We start from the raw sequence: 21,324 nt of genomic DNA on the forward strand, positions 1-21,324 counted from the left end.
GCTTCCCTTCATCTTTAACCAAATAACATCCAGCAAAACGGGGTGTCTGCTCTTCCCAGTGTCATGACCGAACATCAATTTACTTTAGAAAACACACTGTAGTGCAGTGATGGTGAACCTTTTGAGCTCGGCGTGTCAGCATTTTGAAAAAGCCTAACTTAACTCTGGTGCCGTGTCACATATAGAATTTTTTGATATTTGCAACCATAGTAAAACAAAGACTTCTATTTTTGATATTTATTTTATATATTTAAATGCCATTTAACAAAGAAAAATCAACCAAAAAAATGAGTTCGCGTGTCACTGACACGCGTGTCATAGGTTCGCCATCACTGCTGTAGTGGGAAAGTGTTTCTATCTGGAGCTATACTACCTGGGTTCAAATCCCAGCTTTACCATTTCCTAAGGAGGTGATTTTTGGCAAGTCATTCTCTCTCCTTGGGCTTTTGTTTTCTCACCTGTAAAACGAGGATAATAATAATACCTACTTCATAGGGAGGTTGTGAGAATCAAATTAGTTAATGCATCCTTGGAGGTATGAGAGAGCATATGCAGATATTCTGACTCCAAAGTAAGAAACACATCTAGAGACAAAGCTGCCCTTAGTTCAGATGACCAGGTCCTCAACAACTATGTTCCCTAGCACTGCTTGACAAAGCTAAGGACACTTCAGCCAACCACTAGCAATAAACCGCAAACCCTAAAAGCCAATATAAAAGTACATTGCTCTGGGGTCACTTCTCCAAATACCATTGCTAGCTCAGCTTACGGGCTAGGTATCCAGATGGATGTTCTAAGGGAGAATAGATGGGGTGAGTGATTCATAACAGGTGTGTCTCTCTTTGCTGCCTTCTTTTTTGCTTTGATTCTTGTTAAAGTGATAACACCCAGCCTGGACGGTGTGGCTCAGTGGTTATATAAGAACAGGCAGCCCCCAAAGGAAATGTGGCACACCGATGGAAACGCCCAGCACCTGAGCTGACCCTCAGGGTGGCTTGCTAACATGTCTCAGTGGTTGCCAAGGGTATCACTGAACCACCATCGCCCTAAACAAACTGAGGAATTCTTGGGAGGGGGCCAGGTCATCTAGGAGTAGTATGTGGTGGACAGACCCTTCTATGTATGACAGCAAGAAGGTGTGGAAACAGCCCAGCTGGTGTAGCTCAGTGGTTAAGTGTCCATTCCCAGTCGGGACACATGCCTGGGTTGTGGGCTCGACCCCCAGTGTAGGGTGTATAGGAGGTAGCTGATCAATGATTCTCTCTCATCATTGATGTTTCTCTCTCTCTCTCCTTCTGTCTTCCTCTCTGAAATCAACATATATTAATATATATATGTTTAATAAAAAGTGATAACACCCAGATATGTCATAGAAGATATCACCTTCCATCATTCTTTCAACGAATATTAACTGAGCACCTACTATGTGGCAGCCATTGTTTAATATGCTGAGTTTAGAGCAGAGAACAAACAGATGAAGTCTCTGCTCTTACTGAGCTTATGCTCTAGTGCAGCTGTTCTCAACCTGTGGGTCGCGACCCCCTTGGCGGTCGAACGACCCTTTCACGGGGGTCGCCTAAGACCATCCTGCATATCAGATATTTACATGACGATTCATAACAGTAGCAACATGACAGTGATGAAGTCGCAACGAAAATAAGTTTATGGTTGGGTCACAACATGAGGAACTGTATTTAAAGGGCCGGAAGGTGGAGAACCACTGCTCTAGCGGGAGAGACTTTACCACAGAAGCAAAGGCACATATGAGATTGTTTTAGATTGTGATCAGTGCTGTGATAAAAAAATGGGATAAGGTCACAGACAGTACCTGGGCCATGGGAGTTACTTTAATTTGGGTGGTCAGGGAAAGCTTCCCGGAGATTGAAACAACATTGCAGCCCACCATAGGTAGAACCAGATAGAAATAAAAGGAATGCAAAGTCCCTGAGGTCAGACAGATCAGCATATTGGGGGAAAAAAGATCAGTGTGGCTAATAGAGAGTGAACAAGGTTTTTATAAATCAAGTCAAAGAGGTAGGCAGGGGCTGGATCTAAAAATGGTGGCGGGGCCAGGGCGGTGGTAGCGGAAATGGTGAGAAGTGGTCAGATTCCGATTTTGAAGATAGGGCCAACAGGATTTCTTGAAGAGTCGGAGTCGAGGATGGCTCAGGAATTTTTGCCCCGAGCAACCAGGTATTTTACCGTACACTGGAATGGAGAATGGTATTGCACATGATTTCTGATGGATCATCTGGAGTTCCCCTAATTGTGGAGGGCACTGCAAGGCCCTTCTCTGCCTGCTTAGGCAGTGAGGGGTGGTGGGGGGCTGCTGTTTGGGGTGAGTTAGAGGCATGAAACACATTTCTGGGAATCCTCCCCTTCTCTTCCCCTAGTCTGGTCCGAAATATGGAGACTTAACACAGATGAGATTTAGAGAAGACTTTGAATATACCGAGTCAGGCCAAACCAAGAGGCCCCAGAGACAGGGGATCTGCTGTAGCCACTTCAGTCTAGAAACTGTAAGGAAGTGGGCGGCGCCAGAGAGGGCGCTGCACAAACTTTCTTGGCTATCTGGAGCCAAAGGAGCCACTTTTTTTTCCTTTTCTTTCTTTTTTTAAAAACCAGAAACAAAGTAAAGAAAATAGATGGGGTAGAGTATGGCGTGGCCTGGCCGGCCCGGAAGGACTTTGGGTGGAGCGGACTGTGAAAGCTTCGGGGCAGAGGGGGAGGGGGAGCCTCCACTAGCAACTAAGCTTGGCTTCCTAAACTCAGCAGAAAGGTCAGAGGAATTGCAGGAAAGGCCAGGCGCCCGGGCATTCTGTCTGCCCGCCAAAGACGGACGAAAACCCAAGTTGTGCGATGCAGCTTTAAAGGGGCTGGTGATTGACAGAATGTGTAGCAGTGGATGGGGTGGAGCCGCTGGGTGGGGTCTGGGACCGGCAGCTGGGAGAAACCAAAAGGAAGAAAAAAGAAAACCATTGCCCCTGATTATCGCTAATGCCGGGCGGGGAAAGCTAGTCAGAAAGGGAGGAAAAGGAGGGCTTTAGAGCTCACCTCCACTCCCACCCACGGTCAACTCTCTCCAACCCTTTGGTCTCCTTTGGAGATCATTAAAATCGAGTGTACACCGGCCCTGGTCGGTGCCCATTACCTCTAACTCGCCACTGAACTAGGTTTGCAGTACGAGGGAGTGAGGACCCCGAGTCCATCAGCTCAACCCCAGCCCCGCCCCGTCCGTTGGCCCTGGCCCCAGGCTGGGAGGAGAGGATGCCTCCGGAGGCGCAGAATCCAAAAGTAAGTCCCTTTCATTTTGCCTACCTACCCTTTTTTTCCCTTCCTTTTGCCCCCCTCACTGGGGTCTCCGCTGGGCGGCGAAGGAGCCACCTTATAGAAGGAGACTCTTTCAAGGAGGATCCTGAGGGTGGAGCAGGGTGGGGTAAGAAAGGGAGGGAAGGGGAGGAGGGGTGGCGCTAGGGGAGCTGCCACCCCTGACATAGGCGCGCTCAGAGTTGGATGTTTGTATGGTTTGGTGCCTCGATTGCCCCTCAGATCATTAGAGCCTCGACTTACCCTCTCCAGGAGTTCTTTCTTTTTGTCACACTCCAGCATCCTTATCAGGTTGCTTAAAGCCTCTAGCTGTGAGTTGGGAGGGCTCCATCTTGCCTGGCTTCTTAAAGGGACAGTGCACTGGTTCAACTGAGGGAAATCTGTATTGGAAATTCAATTTCGAGAAGGACAGCCGTGACTCGCCTTACTATGACACTCTGAGTTTTGGGGCTATTTGCATGGGAAGGATAGCTTTTTCTCCCCTATACCAACCTCCACACTTGGTTCTAATATCCAGCTGATTATCAGGATGCGCACCCTGAAGTTGCACATTACTTAACTGCAGTCAATTGAGCAGTTTTAGGTGGATGGAAAATTTTCTGTTTCCTAAGAGGTGCCATGGCTGTGCAGATGACTTGAAAAACAAGAATTCATTCTACAAATATTTCTTGAATGCTAAATTCATTGCCTGTGGCTGATCCCACTGCTGAGCGGTGTCTATTACTATGTCAAGACCATGTCCAGTGATATCACTGACTCCTTGCTTAACAGACTGGTGGCCAAGATTCCTTCTTAGGATATGGAGATGTATGTTGAATTTGATTCCAACATTTACCAAGCATCCATCACGTGAAAGTTCCAATGGTTCCCGCTTATGTTTTTCCTGTAGTACCAGGCAGCCACACGCCCAAGCTCAGGTAGCTGGGAGATGCAGCTGGAAGAGATAAGAACTCAAGGCTAAATGGCATGCAAAAGGCCAAGGGTAGTTTGCTTCAATAGGGAAGCTAAGGCCACCTTGGATGACCTGCCTTGCCCATGTCCATGTCCAGTCAGGAAGATTGTGCTGGGGAGAAGGGCTTCACCAGCTCCCTTCTGAGGTTAAATAAAGAACTGGTGTGGTGGAGACTTGTTAGAAGGGTCTCGGATGGACCAGTGGCATCTCTCCCATGTTTGTCTCTCTCATCTTTCTGCTTAGGGAGAGTGGCAGGACTGGGTGGAGCCTAATGATATCCCACAGGTTACAGACATGAAAACGTGTTGTTTGAGGTTTGAGGGCTAGCATTTCACTCTGAAAGTTTCTGTTCGGTGGATGGAATGCCACAGCTCCCAGTGCTCTGCAATTTACCAGTTCAGCTGTCTCTGGTATTAAATGCAAGTCACAGAGCTCCTCCCTTCTTTAATGTGTTGGGTTTCATTGCATCCCAGTGCCAACTCCCATCAAGGGCATGTGTTAGATCTAGGTTCCTAGGCAACATTTAAGTAAAGCACCTTCCTCCATCCCCTCTCTCCTCAACTGATTTTCCAAACCGCCAAGTGACCTTATTGTGAGCGGCTGTATCATTGAGTCCACTGGATTCAGATAAAAAAAGAAAGCCTCACTTAGAGGTATTTCCCCCTAAAGTCACTGGCCTATGGGCTCCTATAAACAAAGGAAACATAAATTCAACTGGCACTCTTCCTTACTTTCGTCAGTGGGCGTACAGTCTTGACGCAGAGCCAAGAACCACTTGTACATGTCACACCCACTGAAGTCTGCTATCCACACCCTTGCATGGAGGGTGGAGAAGCAACTATGTGTTGGTGCCGTACCCAGCCTCCTGCAGTTGGTATGCATGGACTATGTTAGGAACAGGTATGCTTCCATTTTCACATTGGATTGTCCCTTTGTGTTCATATTGGTTTGTTTTCCTTTGGGAGAATTTCTAGTTGTAGGATATGGGAAACTAGGCAGTTCGGAGCTCTCATAAAATACCATTGCAGAAATATGGTTATTTTCTTCCTAGGACAATGAAAGGGTTGTGAACCCACTAACGGCTCACAGGCAAGCAATAGAAATCCTTTCCAAGGACTTCTAGTGACTTCCCCAGAGCGATTTAAATTGTTTGCTGTCATTCATTCTGCTTCCTGGGATTGCGGAGAATTTCTATCTATTTGGAGGCAAAAGGGTTTCGGGGGGATAATTGTAAAAAGGATATTTTGTGCTTTCTCTGTAGTAGAGAGTAGAAGTAGAAGTAATTTTGACCCTCAAGTTCCCTTCTCAAATGCCTGTATCTGGTGACCTAGGCTGTTCGTGCCTAGACTAGATCAGCTTGCCCGTACATTTACTTTGGTATGAGTTCTTTCCTGGTTGTTTCTCAGCCTTCAAGGACGAGGAGCTGTGATAAACAAAGGTATCAACACAATGTGCATTGTGATATGATGTTCTTTAATTAATTCATTGAACAAATATTTAGTAGGAATCTACTCTGTGTCATCACTGCACAGACTGGGGAATTTTATCTAATGAGGGTGCGTTGGTGGAGGGGAAAGCCAATAAACAATAAAGGTATTTGTTGGGTGGGGGTAAGGTGGGAGAAAGAATAGAAGGCATTTGGGATTGGGGAGATATATTTACTATAGTGCAGTTAAAGAAAATTTTTCTTATATGGTGGTATTTAAAAATATACCTGAGTGAAATGAGGGAGCCAGCCATAATGCCTGAGGGAGTGGGGTAGTAAACACAGGAAAGAGAATGTGCAAATGCTTGATGTGTTCAGGGAATTGAACCCGGGACCCTTCAGTCTGCAGGCAAATGCTTTTATCCTACTGAGTAGGACATGTGGTCAGAGGGACATAGAGGGCCTGATCATATAGGACCTTACAAAAATTTTGACTTTTATACTGAGTAAAAGCCATTTTTTAAATCTTTATTGTTTAAAATATTATAGATGTCCCCCTTTTGTTTCCCCATTGACCCCCTCCCCTTCAGACCTTCACCACCCTATTGTCTATGTCTACGGTTATGCATACAAGTTCTTTGGTTGATCACTTCCTACCCCCTCACTCCTGCCTTCCCTCTGAGAATCATCAGTCTGTTCCATGCTTCTATGTCTCTGGATCTATTTTGTCTTTCAGTTTATTTGTTCATTAGATTCCACATATGATTGAGATCATGTGATGTGATACTTGTCTTTCTCTGACTGGTTTATTTTGCTTAGCATCTCCGGGTCCCTCCATGCTGTCTCAAAGGGTAAGAGATCCTTCTTTTTACAGCTACATAGCATTCCATGGTGTAAATGTACCACAGTTTTTTTATTCACTCATCTACTGATAGGCACTTGGGATGTTTCCAGATCTTAGCTATTGTAAATAGTGCTGCTATGAACATGGGGGTGCATATGTTCTTTCTGATTGGTGTTTCAGGATTCTTAGGATATATTCCCAGAAGTGGGAGTAAAAGTCACTTTTAAAGAAAATAAGTAATCAACAATTATTTTACTTAAAATTCTACTCTAGAATATCAATATGGTTTATGTTTTTATGCTTTGGATAGAACGTTTCTTTTTCTTTTTTTTTAATCCTCACCCGAGGATATTCTTCCATTGATTTTTAGAGAGAGGGAAAGACAGAAATATTGATGTGAGAGAAACACATCAATTGGTTGCCTCCTGCAACCGAAGTGCGTGCCCTTGATTGGAATTGAAACCGGGACCCTTCAGTCTGCAGGTCGACGTTCTATCCACTGAGCCAAACTGGCCAGGGCTGGAGAGAATGTTTCTTTAAAGATAAAACTTAGTAAGCTTATTGCTGAATTCATGTCAACTGATACAATTTAATTTCATACTAACCATTGTTGTATAATACAATTACCTGGAAAAGGTTTCGGACACATTTGAAACTACTTAAATATAAAAAGCCTTTTCAATGCACTTGAATAAGAAATCACTAAATTTATTACCACTAGAAAAATATTTAAGCTTTTAAAGAAAACTTCACAAGGTTCTACTCTATCATGAAACTGTGAAAATTATTCACTTGGAATTTTTTAAAAAAACCTTTCAGTCTTTTTGGCCTCACAAGATTTCTTTTAAGCTATTCTCTGTCCTTCTCCCCAAGTCCTTCCCCGTGGGGAAGTATGTTTCATGTATTGTTTTGTTTGATCCTCACAATAATGTCGTGAGGTAGGCACTATTGTCATCTCCATTTTATAGCAAGGAAGTTGAGACGTGGGAAAGTAAAGTACTTTACTTAAGGTCACACAGTAAGTGGAAGAGGATCCATTCTCTCCTGTACCTTCTAAGAAGTTGTTCCAACAGCTTTCTTCTCTCGTCTTCACTTTCTTTTTATTCTTTGATTCTCTCACCCATCCAAACATTCCCACCTAATATATAGTATATAACTAACATTTACTGAAGACCTACTGTGTGCTCAGCCCTCTATACACTTTACATGTATCAATTCATATAATAAAACAATCCTATCCACTATATACTGTTATTTCCCCCGTTTTTCAGTAAGGGAAATGGGGGCACAGAAAAATCAAGCTATTGTAAATAATGCTGCAATGATCATAGGGGTGCATATATTCTTTTGAATTAGTGTTTCGGGGTTTCTTTGGATAAATTCCCAGAATTGGAATCACTGGGTCATAAGGCAGTTCCAATTTTAATGTTTTTTTGAGGAAGCTCCATACTGCCCTCCACAGTGACGGCAGTTGTGGAATTGTGCACCTGAAGCTATGATTTTGTTAACCGGTGCCACCCCAATCAATTCAATAAAAAGGGGGAAAGTTTCCAGAAATAAACAATTCATAAGTTTAAAAAAATGAAGCAACTTGCTCAAGAAGTATAGGTAGGATTTGGATGGTCAGAGTGGAAGGGAAAGGGCATTCTAAACAGAAAGAATCGTATAGCCTAAGGCAGCATGAATACAATGTGGGCCTAGAGGGGAATGGAATAGGGCTAGGGAAGGGCTCTTATGAGGTTAGATAACTCTACTTTTGGTGATAATATAGGTGGGGCAAAATTAGCTGCTGGAAAACCAGGAATGTCAATATTCTTCCTCTATAGTGTCTCAGGGAAACAGCCAGGTTTCAACGAATGTTATTATCTAGCTCATGTTACCTGATGCTCAGATGGATGGTATTATGTTCTTTGGAAAGTTGTTCCCTGAGCTGGGGACACTTTTGCTGGTCAATGATGGCATGGTAGTAGAGCAGAAAATATTCAGAGGAGTTTAGAGTGCTTTTTGCTGCTGTAGCGGAATGCGATCTGTAGCTTTGGTTTATTTAAACCTGACTATACATTAACCATTTCCACATATATAAGGCAGATAGCTTTGAAAGGGGGAAGCAACATTCATTCATTCATCTTATTTGCTTTTTCAACATACATGCCCTGAGAACCCTGTGTGTGGCCAGCTCTGTGCTACAGGCTGGGGTACAAAAATATATTACCTCAACCTTGCCCTCGAACTCAGCTGGGAGACAAAGTTATACCAAACAAGTAGTATCTGTTCACATACTGTACGCAAAGAACCATGTTAAGCCCTTTGCATGTTTCTCGTGTAAATTCATCATGGGATTTTACTCATTTTGTTGATAAAGACACTGAAGATTACAGGTAGGCTGAAGAAACTCAAGGAGGGAGGAATTTGGAAATTGACAAGTAAGCAAATCATTAACATGAGCAGGAAAGATGTGGGCGACATTGGGGGTCAAGGAGTCAGAGAGGACTTGCTAGAGGAGTGATGCTTGAGTCTTGAAAGAGAAATATGTGTTTTCAAGGCAAGTAGAGAAAGTAAGGACATTATAGAAGGAATATCATGTGTCAATGAATGGAGGTTCCAGAGAGGTGGTGTATTTAGGAAATAGTGAGCATAAGAATGTTCTGGGTCAGTGGCAGGAAAAAAAGACTGGAAAAGTAGACAGAATCAGGACACAACTATAAATAAAGGAGTCTCTGTTTTTTATAGGCACAGTATTAAGAGCACTTTCCCCAAAAGTCATTCTTTACTTTAAAAAACCTTAGGGATTACATAAACAGCTGCCTCGTGTGCTAAATAGAGAAACTAGAGACATCTTTAGCACCGTGTCATTCAACAGAGACCAGAAAATTTTCTGGGGCCGGAAGGTAGACACAAACCTGAGTACCTATTGAACCCCCAAGAGTCATTGCAATCAGGGAAAAAGGGGAGATCTGTACTTTCTGGGAGGCCAGAGTAATAGTATGGCTGCTAGTCAGATATTCAAACAATATTCATAACAACAAAAAATAACAATAATAAGTGTGACAGGTATTCCATTTGATAAATGGAGAAACTACAGCTCTTCAAATCTATGACCATACCTGTAAGGAAACTGGGAAAATTCTGCTAATAATCAGCAGAACTTGAATTTGACCAGATAGTTTGGCTTTTGCAATCCACATTTCTGATCATTATATGTTTAGCTAGCTAGTCAGCAAGACCAAAAGGAAATAGATCAAGGTGGGCCCAGATATCAGTGTAATGCAGTGCACAAATGGGTATGCATGAAAAATATAGTAATAGATGAAAGATTTAGGAAGTAAGGAAACAGCAGGTGAGACAGGAAGTTTGCTGACTGAGGTCACGATTCAGGGGTCCGCAAACCACACTGAGGCCACAAATATACTTTATATTGACAATGTTTTCTAGAATTTGATTTCATTACCGGTGTATACGAGTGGAATTTTTCCCGTGAAACGGGTAGGGAACGTCTCTTCTGCAGGCCGTATAAGGCCCACGAAATCATTTGGTCTGGCCCTGCCAGGGCATTAGGGGTGAGTTAATGAAATGTTTGACCAAATATAGCAGGCTAATTTTTAAGTGGATCATTTTGTATGGCCCGCGAAGGATGTTATAAATATCCAAATGGCCCTTGGCAGGAAAAAGGGTCCCCACCCCTGATGTAAAATATAGGTTTGCAACTTTCTTGAAAAACTTGAAATATTTCGCGTCACTGGGCCTAGACTGCTGCATGGTGACAGCCACCAGGAACTGAGCAGCAGCTGCCCCTTTAGACATGTTATTTATTCATTTCTATCCTTTCGTTGCAAAAGGCGAAACCAGCTGGAGCTAGTTTAAGCACAAGAGGAATGTGACTGGCTCTTGGGAATGAACGGGGTTTTGGAAATGGGAAGTTGTTGGGAACTCAGGCTGTTTTTATTTTTTTATTTTTTCGGTGTCTCCTATCTGGTTCTCTCTGCATGTCAGCTTATTTTTTTCTCACTTAGTAGATGAGAGCACGGAGTGGGCAAGAAGATAGCTTCGTTATCTCCTAAGTTCATATGGTACAGTTCAGTCTCATAGAAAGGTACTGGCTGGCTTAGTACCAATGACCAAGTCACAGGGAATGGGCACTGATCGATCGAGTCAGTTGCCTACCCCTAGATCAGTGAACTTTGGCCCAGGAGACTAGGGTTATGTAATAGAAACAAGGAGCACACATTTATAGATCGGATAGGAGTTATAAGGGGATCGTTATGTGTGGAGCAGACACTTCCAAATATATCCCCTGTACCACGGATATTTGAGTTCTACTCACTTTGTGGTAGCTTCTTGTGTTCTCTTGGAGGTCTTTCAACCTACTGCAAGCCTGGCCTATCTGATCTGCTTGCCAGGTTTAGACCTGTTATTTTGGGAGGGTGTAGGGTTCACTGCACCCACATTGTTCTTATTACAAAGCAATTTGAGGCCCAAATTGCCAGAATACCCTACCCTGCCTTTCTTTTAGCACTTTGAATCCCACAGGGCTTCCTTCCTCCAGTCGCTTAAAATCACCTTATTCATCATTATAATGACCTGAGGCCACTGAATAAGGCCTGGTGACTGCATTCTGAAGGTTAATAGCCCTGGATGAAAAGGGGGCAGGCAGGTCTAAAGGAGAGCGGCTAATGGTGATGTGCTCAGGACTGAAGAATTGGCAAAAGTTCCATTCATAAGTGTAATGCCTGGGCTTTAGAATTAGACAGGATGACGGGGATTGACTGTGTTTTTCTTCTTGGATTCCTTTGACGCAAAGAGCTTTCCAAGTTTTGTGGTTCCCAGCTGAGGCTTTGGACACTTCTTGTTTCAATGATTTTTTTTCAATGACTTCAAAGTTCCCTTCCGAATACTCCTTACAAAAGTAGCAGTTGATGTAGAAAGATTTCACTCTCAGCCCAAGCTTGGGGGTGCAGGGATTGCTAGTCCTAGAGGGTGTTGAGAGGGAAGCTCCCCCCCCAACCCTGCTCCTGAACGTACTGAAGTAAGCTGCCCAGTCTGAAACTATTCTCTCTCAAGATCATGAGATGGATTCCTTCCAAAGGAATTCAAGCTCTGCCCCAGTCCTGCAGCCTCTTCTGGCATTTGCTTTGCCTTTTATAAATAGAATAGAATTATTCTGACTTCCTCAAGCAGAGTTGCTTATTGCCAGGGTAATATTCTACACTCTTCAGTGCAAAGAGAGAAGAACTCAGAGCCAAAGCCAGGAAACTTCCTAGAAAGAGAAATTTCACTTAGGACATTTGAAATCTGAGCAGACATTGGTTTGCTTTCTCTTTCCTCTTTATTGAAGTTAACGTTGCAATAAAGTGAGTATGGTTCTGTTACTTTGGATCCTCTCTCTCCTGCCTCTAGCTCCTTTAGTTGGCAGCTTAAGACAGCGTTTATTGCAAATGCCAATAAAAGTTAACATTTATTGAGCAATTACTATATGCAAGACACTGCTCTAAATTCTTTACAATACCTATCTGGTAATTGTTATGATGATTACATAACACATAAAAGTAACGAGCATATAATGTTCAGTCAGTAAATGGTAGTATTCATATATGTGCTATCTTCTCTCTTCTTCCTTAAAAAGTACTTGGATTGGGTTCACTATAAGCTCACGCTTTCCAATCTCAGAGGGAAAATCCTGGCTGCTTCACCATCCTTTCATCCAACCCCACAGTAACTGATCCAAGATTTTTAAATATTTTTCAACTGCCCATTCATACCTACCCCCAACTTTGGCCTCCTTAACTTGCTGATGAAATTGCATAGATTCTCTCATTTTCCTTTCACTTCACTTAAGTCAGTACTGCTCAAGCTTCAATGTATATAAATCAACTACAATTCTGCTTACAATGCAGATTTTGAATCAGAAGTTCTGGGGTGGGACCTGAGGAGATTCTATATTTCTAACAAATTTCTGGGTGATACAGATACTGTTGGGTGGATAACATTTTCTGTAGCATGGCTCTAAAAAAGACCAAGGTTCACCAATATCTCTTTCTCTCTCTCTCTCTCTCTCTCTCTCTCTCTCTCTCTCTCTCTCTCTCTCTTTTATAGATGAAGAGACTGAGACTCTAACTCAAAAAAGACAAATGCACCCTAATGTACCCTTATTTAATTCTTTACAATAGCCAAGACATGGAGACTATCTAAGTGTTCATTGATAGATGAATACATAAAGAATCTATATATATATATAAGGCTAATATGCAAAGTGTCCCCTCGGGAGTTTGACCCAGAGACCAGTTCAATCACTTGCTATGACGTGTGCTGACCACCAGGGGGCAGCATGGGATGAAGGGAGGCCCTGGCTGGCAGCCAGCAGCCAGGGAAGGGAGGCCCCACTGGCAGCTGGCAGTCAGGGAAGGGAGGTCCTGGCCAGCAGTTGGAAGGCCCCGATTCGCCCTGATCACAGGCCAGGCCTAGGGACCCTATCTGTGCATGAATTTCGTGCACCGGGCCTCTAGTGCGTGCGTGTGTGTGTGTGTGTGTGTGTGTGTGTGTGTGTGTGTATTTAGCCATAACAAGAAAGAAATATGTAAGTGGATCTTGAGGGCATATGATAAATGAAATAAGTCAGACAGGGAAAGACAAATACCATATGATCTCACTTGTATGTGCAATCTAAAAATAACCCTCATAGATACAGAGAACAGATGCATGGTTACCAAAGCAGGGTGTGGGGAATGGCAAAATGGGTGAAGGTAGTCAAAAGGTATAAACTTCCAGTTATCAAATAAGTAAATCACGTGGCTGTAATGTACTGCATGATAATTATAGTTAGTAATACTGTAATGCATACTTGAAAGTTGCTTCAGGTCTTATGTTTGGATCTTTGATCCATTTTGAGCCAATTTTTTTATATGGGGACAAGTAATAGTCTAGCTTCATTCATTTGCATGTGGCTTTAAATTTCATTAATATGTGGGATAGAAAACTGAAAGCAACAAATTAACAAACAAAACCTCATAGACACAGACAACAATATGGTGGTTACCAGAGGGGAAGGTGGATGAGGGTGTAATGAAGGGTAGAGAGGGTCAAGTGTATGGTGACAGAAGGAGATTTGACTTTGGGTGGTGAACACACAATGCAATATACAGATGATGCCTCATAGAATTGTACACTTGAAGCCTATATAATTTTATTAACCAACTAGTGGCCCGGTGCACAGATTCGTGCACATTGAAAGGAAATTAATTAGAAGAAAGATTCATGTGGTAATTACATTACTGCAAAAAATTACATGTCAAAATAGTATATATAATATAGTATTATAAAATTCAAATACAAAATATTTTAATATCACTATTCACCCTTTCTCTATAATAGAGGTGTGAGAGATGAAAGAAATTAGTAAAATGTATATGAAAATAATATATAAATTGATTAGTAAATAAACAATAACAACATGATTTAAAAACAACCAAAACATGATATAAAAACAACATTAATAAAAACAATGACTGATAAATTGATTAAACTTATTCTAATATCTCCCTGTATACCACATTAAGAGGAGTAAAAACACTTTCAGAGTGCTTGACTAATTTAATGTCACACACACGCTCTTCGAACTCGAGAGAAAGCAACATATAACTGACGACTCCGAAAAAAGGTTCAGGTAGGAATATTCCTCTCTGTCTAGAGTTTGTCCTTGTGATTTATTAATAATGCGTGAGTCAACATTTATTTTTAAATTGCCAGTGTGCGTCATATGTACCGGCTGGTCGTCGGATGGATGGTCAGATGTACGTATGGTTAGTCACTTAGCCTTTTATATATAGAGATGTCATCCCAATAAATTTAATTAAAAATGTTAAGTGATTTTCTCAGGGTCATACAGATTGACAGCTGTCAGAGGGATGAGGGGTTAGGGGGCTGGATGAAGTAGGTGAGGGGATTAAGCAAAAAAAACCTCATAGACACAGACAACAGTATGGTGATTACTAGAGGGAAAGGGGGTGGGGTCAAGTGGAAGAGGGCGAAGGGGGATAAATGGTGATGGAAGGAAACTTGACTTGGGGTGGTGAACACAGTACAATATACAGGGGATGTATTCTAGAGTTGTACACCTGAAACCTATATAATTTCATTAACCAATGTCACCCGAATAAATTCAATACATTTGTTAAAAGAAAAAAAGCATGATTTAAAATAATTCGTTTCTCCATCCAGCGAATGTAGCTTACACACCTGCTCTATTGGACTCTAACTTTGTAATTGTCATATTTTGGCTTTCTAAGAATAGTCACTATATCCTTCTGTGGTGTTCCAGGGCAACCCTGTCTGCCAAAGGCTGGCCATCTGCATGAGGACCTCCTGAGATGAGAATTTGACTGGATGAACATGTGGCACACATGATAGAGAATTCTATGGGTCACTAAGAAGAGCTGGTTGTTCTGAGCCATTTCTGACAGAGAGGAGATTTCCAAGTGAATGATTGCAATATGTGCAGTTAGAGGGTCAGTTAGAGCATCAAGGAAAGTAACATAATGTAGCGATTAAGAGCAGAGGCATTGGCCCTAACTGGTTTGGCTCAGTGGATAGAGTGTCAGCCTGCAGACTGAAGGGTCCCAGGTTCGATTCCAGTCAAGGGCACATGCCTGGGTTGTGGGCTTGATCCCCAGTAGGGAGTGTGCAGGAAGCAGCCAAACAATGATTCTCCTTCATCATTGATGTTTCTCTCTCTAAAAGTTTTTTTTTTTTAAAAAAAGAGCAAAGGCACTGGAGTAAGTAGACAAACCTGGGTTCAGTCCTACTTCTTCTACTTTCTGTGTAGGACCTTAAGCAAGTTGTTTAGCCTTTCAGAATCTCAGAATGATGATATTGTACCTAACTCATGGGGATGTGAGGATTAAGTGTGCTAGTGCAGAAAAGTTCTTAGCACAGTCACACCAAGTGATAGTTATTTTTGATCCTCCAGCAGTATCCCCCACTTCCAGGTAGCTAAGCCCTCTGGAAAAATTTTACAAATTTTGTAAGGCCTGTCTCCAAGCCTTTCCTGATCCCCTTCTCCTGTGACATTTATCCAATTTTTTGCCTGACAATTATAAATATACTTGCCTCATCCCTCCTTGCTAGACTGAAAGTATCTCAAGGACAGCAATGATATCTAAGTCCTTCCACAAAGACTAACAGAGTGCCCTGCTATGATAGGGTAGACACTCAATATATGTTGAGCCAAGTTAGATTGAACTGATTTATCTTTAAAATGTACTTACAAACAAGTACCAGCACTTTTTGTCATGTTGTAACTCTGCTATTGGCCTTAACATCCCTTCTTTCCAGGGATCCAACATATGTTTCACATTGATTGTTCAAGATTATTTGGCACAGATGTGACTTGGGAGTTCACAGTTTCCAAGGAAGGATCTTTTCTGTAACACAGCAGGTGATAGAGACCAAAATGGCAACAGACACTGTCAGGTTAATTCAATAAATATTTATTGAGGGTGTTATATGTAAGATTGTGCGAAAACTATGGGGGTATGCAAAACTCCAGGGGAGAGAAGGAATGGAGGGGTCTATTTATTTTAGGGAGGAGTGAAGATATATAAATTCTGACTATTCTATACTCTGAATGTTTGTGACCTCCCCAGATCCATATGTTAAAATCCTAACCCTCAAAGGTAATGGCATTAGTAGGTGGAGCCTTTGGGAGGTACTTATGTCATTTAGGTGAAACCTTCAAGAATGGGATTAGAGCAGGGGTCCTCAAACTATGGCCCCGCGGGCCACATGCAAATACAAATATTGTATTTGTTCCCGTTTTGTTTTTTTACTTCAAAATAAGGTATGTGCAGTGTGCATAGGAATTTGTTCATAGTTTTTTTTAAAACTATAGTCCGGCCCTCCAACGGTCTGAGGGACAGTGAACTGGCCCCCTGTTTAAAAAGTTTGAGGACCCCTGGATTAGAGACCCTGACACATAGTGGGTGCTCAATAAAAAGCTGTTGAATGAACAAAAATGGGATCAGTGCTTTACAAAGGAGGCTCTAAAGAGATCCTTGGCTCTGCCACCATGTGAGGACAAGGTACCAACCATGAACCTAGAAGAGGGCCCTCACCTGACTATGCAGACACCTTGATCTTGGACATCTCTGCCTCTAGAACTGTGAGAAATAAAATTCTGTTGTTTATAAGCCACCCAGTTCTGTGATATTTTGTTATAGCAGCTGAACAAACTAAGACAGACTGGAGAATATATATATATATATATTTATATTTATATATATATATATTTATATTTATATATATATTTATATATATTTAATATATATTTATATATATTTAATATATATAATTTATTTAATATATATAATTTATTTAGTTTTTTGGCTAGCGACTGAGGCTTCAAAACGTTCCAGGTCTGGGTAGCTAATGAATGGTGTGTGCGATGATTCTTTGGAGGGGTGAAGACTGCCTAAGGACCTTGATAGATTTGTTTTAAAAAATTTAGAGCAGTGGTTCTCAATCTTGGCTGTATTTTGGAAACACCTGGCATGGGGATTTAAAAAATAGTGATGTTTGGGTCCCAACTGGCAGATATTCTGATGCCATTGGTCTGGGGTGCCTTGTGGGCACTGATAGTGTTTTAAGTCTCCCCAAGTGATCCAAATGTGCAACCAAGGTGGAAAGTCACAGCTTCAGAGTCATGTTTCTGAGGGAGCCCAAAGTGGTTTGGTTCAGGTCAGTACTTCTGGCTTGAGTAAGATAAAAATTAGTCTATTTATTTCAAGGACATTCCACAGTATGATTTGGTCATCTCTTCCTTGGAGGGAAAAATACTCTTTCATAACAGAATCATTATCATGACTCTAAGGGATTCATTTAATCACTTGTATGTTTATGCAGGAAACATTGAAAAAGACTATATTAATTTTCTATTGCTGCTTTAACAAATTACCACAAATTTGGCTTAAAACAACACACATTTATTATGTTATAGTTCTGGAGTTCAGAAAGTCTAAAATCAGGGTGTTGTCAGGACAGCATTGTTTCTGGAATGTCTAGTGGATAATCTATTTAATTGCCTTTTTCAGCTTCTAGAGGCTAATCCTATTCCTTGGCTCATAGCCCTATTTTTCCGACCTCTCCTTTTGTTGTCACATTTTCTCTGACTCTTCTCTCTCTCTCTAACAAAGACTCTTGATTACATAAGAAGCATCTGGATAATCCAGGACAATCTCCCCATCTCAAAATCCTTAATTTAGTCCCATTTGCAAAGTCTCCTTGGCCATATAAAGTAACATATTCATAGGTTCCAGGGATTAGGATGTGGGCTTCTTTGGAAGATCCTCATTGAGTCAACTACGGGGACTAATGATGACAATGGCACTATGACTGTGAGTATTTACTTATGTCCTCTAAGCCACAGGACAAACACTTGCTTTTTTTTTTTTTACCGTGGGCTGGGTCCTATGCTCAGTGCATTAATGACTTTATTTTAGTTAATGTTAGGAGATGGCTACGACTATTATCCTCATATTTCAGATGACAAAACTGAGACTAATAGAGATTAAGTGACTTGCTTAAATCATATAACAACTAGGCCAGATTGCAAACCCAAATGTTTCAGTAACCTAACCATTGCGCAATACAATTTCTTCTAGTAACCCTGAATTTAAGGGCCTAGGCCAGTGGTTGGAAAACCGTGGCTCATGAGCTCTTTGGCCCCTTGAGTGTGGCTCTTCCACAAAATACCACGTGCGGGCGCACATGTACAGTGCGATTGAAACTTCGTGGCCCATGCGCAGAAGTCGGTTTTCGGCCTGGGCGAGTCTATTTTGAAGAAGTGGCATTAGAAGAAGTGGGGGGTGTCAGTCGGTCAGGTGACGGGAGACGCGGTGCAGGCGGGTCGCGGGATACGCAGCGCGGGGAAGGCATGTGCGATTCATGCACGAGTTGAGGATGGGAGAGTTGGAAGGGGTCGACCTCAGCGAACGTACCTCAATCAGATTGAGGACGTTTTTAGCAAAGGCCAGCTTAGGAGTACCCTAATTAAGTTAATAACAGTGTACCTACCTATATAGTTTAAGTTTAAAAAATTTGGCTCTCAAAAGAAATTTCAATCGTCGTACTGTTGATGTTTGGCTCTGTTGACTAATGAGTTTGCCGACCACTGGCTTAGGTGAATTTTTTTTTTCTGAGCCTCAGTCTTGATTTTTCTCATCTAAAGCTAGAAACAAGACAAATACATAAAGGGGCATCTTCGGAGAATTTCTGTGAATGGAAATAGGTTTGGGAGCCATCAGGAAAAGTCCCTTTACCATGCTGACAGACTAATCCAGGGGTGGGCAAACTTTTTGACTCGAGGGCCACAATGGGTTCTTAAACTGGACCGGAGGGCCGGAACAAAAGCATGGATGGAGTGTTTGTGTGAACTAATATAAATTCAAAGTAAACATCATTACATAAAAGGGTACGGTCTTTTTTTTTTTTAGTTTTATTCATTTCAAATGGGCCGGATCCGGCCCGTGGGCCGTAGTTTGCCCACGGCTGGACTAATCAAAGGAATCTTTATTGCTTATGTATTTTGAAGTGATGCTATAATAATGATGACAGAGGTGGGCTTTATCACTTACAGGAGTTCAGAGTGGCTTTAACTCTTACAGGCCTTGAGGGCAGGCATTATGATCTAAAATATATTTCAGTTCACCAGATGTAGCTTTAGTGGATTGAAATGGTACCTGGGTAAGCAGAGTCCAAAGCTACCATTTCCATAATTACATCACTTACTAAGTACTTACTTACCTTGTGTCAGGCAGGGTTCCATTGGATATTCGTGACAACTCTATAAGGTAAATACTATTAATATAACTTTTTTAAAAAATAAAAATTATTTTATTATCGTTTAAACTATTACATATGTCTCCTTTTCCCCCTCCCCCCTCCCCCCCCCCCGCCCCCCGGCCACTCAATATAACTTTTTTTCAGATGTGAAAATGGAGGCACAGGCCAGTTAAGTACCATACCCAAGGTCACACAGCTCATAAGTGGAAGAGTTTGGATTCAAGCATCCATCCTTTCCCATCTCTTTTGAGAAGCTGTTCCATTAGCTAATCCCCCACAAAACTTACCAAACACACTTGATTAAACCTGAACCCATCTAACTCGTGGTCAGGTTGTACCTTGAGCAGCAGTTTTTCCTGCTTTGTCTCTTTACTCTGTGCTTTTCTAGCTCTCTCCCTTGGACTGCAGAGTGCTTTTGTTCTAAAACTAAAGCTGGTGCCGTGTGTCTTTGGCAGTTTGAGGTGGAGCATCTGGCCAAAGAGATCTGACTGCAAGTTTGAGTGCTCACATGGAGCCGGACATGGCAGGGACGGGTGTGATGAGTTGGAGCCAGCCAGGGACTCTGAGAGGAAGGTGGTCTCTGTTGCAATAGAGTGCTTATGAGAGAAAAGGTGGCCCGATGGAATGCAATGATAAGAATGGATGAAAGGGCTAGTGAAAAACAATTACTCTCATCTCCATTCTGTGGGGGGTTGATTAGGAAGCCTTCTCTCCCCCGCCATCCCGTGGCCTTGTGTTCTGCCAGAAATCAGTGCTATGACCAAAGGGCCAGAAACTGTATGTTCCTAAAAAGAGCTCGGAAAGCTGGGGGGATTGAGAAACAGGGTGAGCACCAGCTTGGTGTGGTTATAGTTCTTCACTTTAAACAATAAATTAAAAAAATGTCCAGCTTTATTAAAATAATATTGATATATATCATTGTGTAAGTTTAAGGTGTGTAATATGATGATTTGGTATACATATATATTGCAAAACTTTTATTACAATATACGGTTAATTAACACATCTATCGCCTTGCATAAGTACCATTTATTTTTATGATGAGAACATTAGTTCTTTTTTAAAAAATATATTTTTATTGATTTCAGGGAGAAAGGATGAGGGAGAGAGAGATAGAAACATCAGTGATGAGAGAGAATCATTGGTTGGCTGCCTCCTGCATGCCCTCTACTAGGGAGCAAGCCTGCAATCTGGGCATGTGCCTTTAACCAGAATCAATCCTGGGACCCTTCAGTCTGCAGGCAGTTGCTCTATCCACTGAGCCAAACCAGCTAGGGCGGAACATTAGTTCTTTTAGCTACTTTCAAGTATATAATACAGTATTGTTAACTATAGTCATCATGCTGTATATTAGATCCCCATAATTTATTGCTTTTAAATAAAGAGCGGAGGGGAGAGATTGAGCTTCAGTCTTCAAATGTCCATTTGAGCTTCATGCTTTAAACCCTATTCACATGGCAAATGTTTGTGTCCCTGTATTCTCTTTTTCTTTTCCTTTTTCTTTTGTAATGCTGGTCCCTGGAGTTTAATTTGGTTTAAGACCTCTGATTTGTATTCTCTCTCTCTCTCTCTTTTTTAAAAAATATATTTTTATTGATTTCAGACAAGAAAGAAGAGGGAGCGAGAGATCGAAACATCAATGATAAGAGAGAATAATTGATTGGCTGCTTCCTGCACACCCCCTACTGGGGATGGAGCCCACAACAGAATCAAATTGTGACCTCCTGGTTCATAGGTCGATGCTCAACCACTGACCCATGCCGGCTGGATTCATTGTCTTCCTTAATTCCTTCCCTGATTCCCTTCCTTTGATGGTTCTCATATACTATTCTACAAATATCTCCCCATTTCCACCCACTCCCCACCCTGAAAGATACATATATAGAATAAATGGATGAAGTTAAGGAGCTCAAGGAAGCTGTATCTGAGCATTTCTACCTTCTTGGC

The 21,324-nt window shown here is 41.9% G+C and overlaps 1 protein-coding gene across 2 annotated transcripts in view; it reads left to right on the forward strand.

Moving 5' to 3' along the window:
• Positions 1 to 2,731: 2,731 nt before the first annotated feature.
• The window catches only part of KLF8 (Kruppel like factor 8), a 76,298-nt gene continuing 57,705 nt past the window's right edge, over positions 2,732 to 21,324 (forward strand). Inside the window, exon 1 of one of the 2 annotated variants that reach the window (XM_006096155.3) lies at positions 2,732 to 3,294. Coding sequence is in view for 1 of the 2 variants with exons in the window: in XM_006096153.3 (XP_006096215.1) it covers positions 5,167 to 5,179 (13 nt within the window). In the remaining variant the exon portion in view is untranslated. Of the gene's footprint in view, positions 3,295 to 5,113; positions 5,180 to 21,324 lie in introns of those variants that run through there. The other variant, XM_006096153.3, reaches the window with a different exon arrangement.

Source organism: Myotis lucifugus, unplaced genomic scaffold (assembly GCF_000147115.1).
Source record: "Myotis lucifugus unplaced genomic scaffold, Myoluc2.0 scaffold_169, whole genome shotgun sequence".
In the NCBI taxonomy this organism is placed as follows: domain Eukaryota; kingdom Metazoa; phylum Chordata; class Mammalia; order Chiroptera; family Vespertilionidae; genus Myotis; species Myotis lucifugus.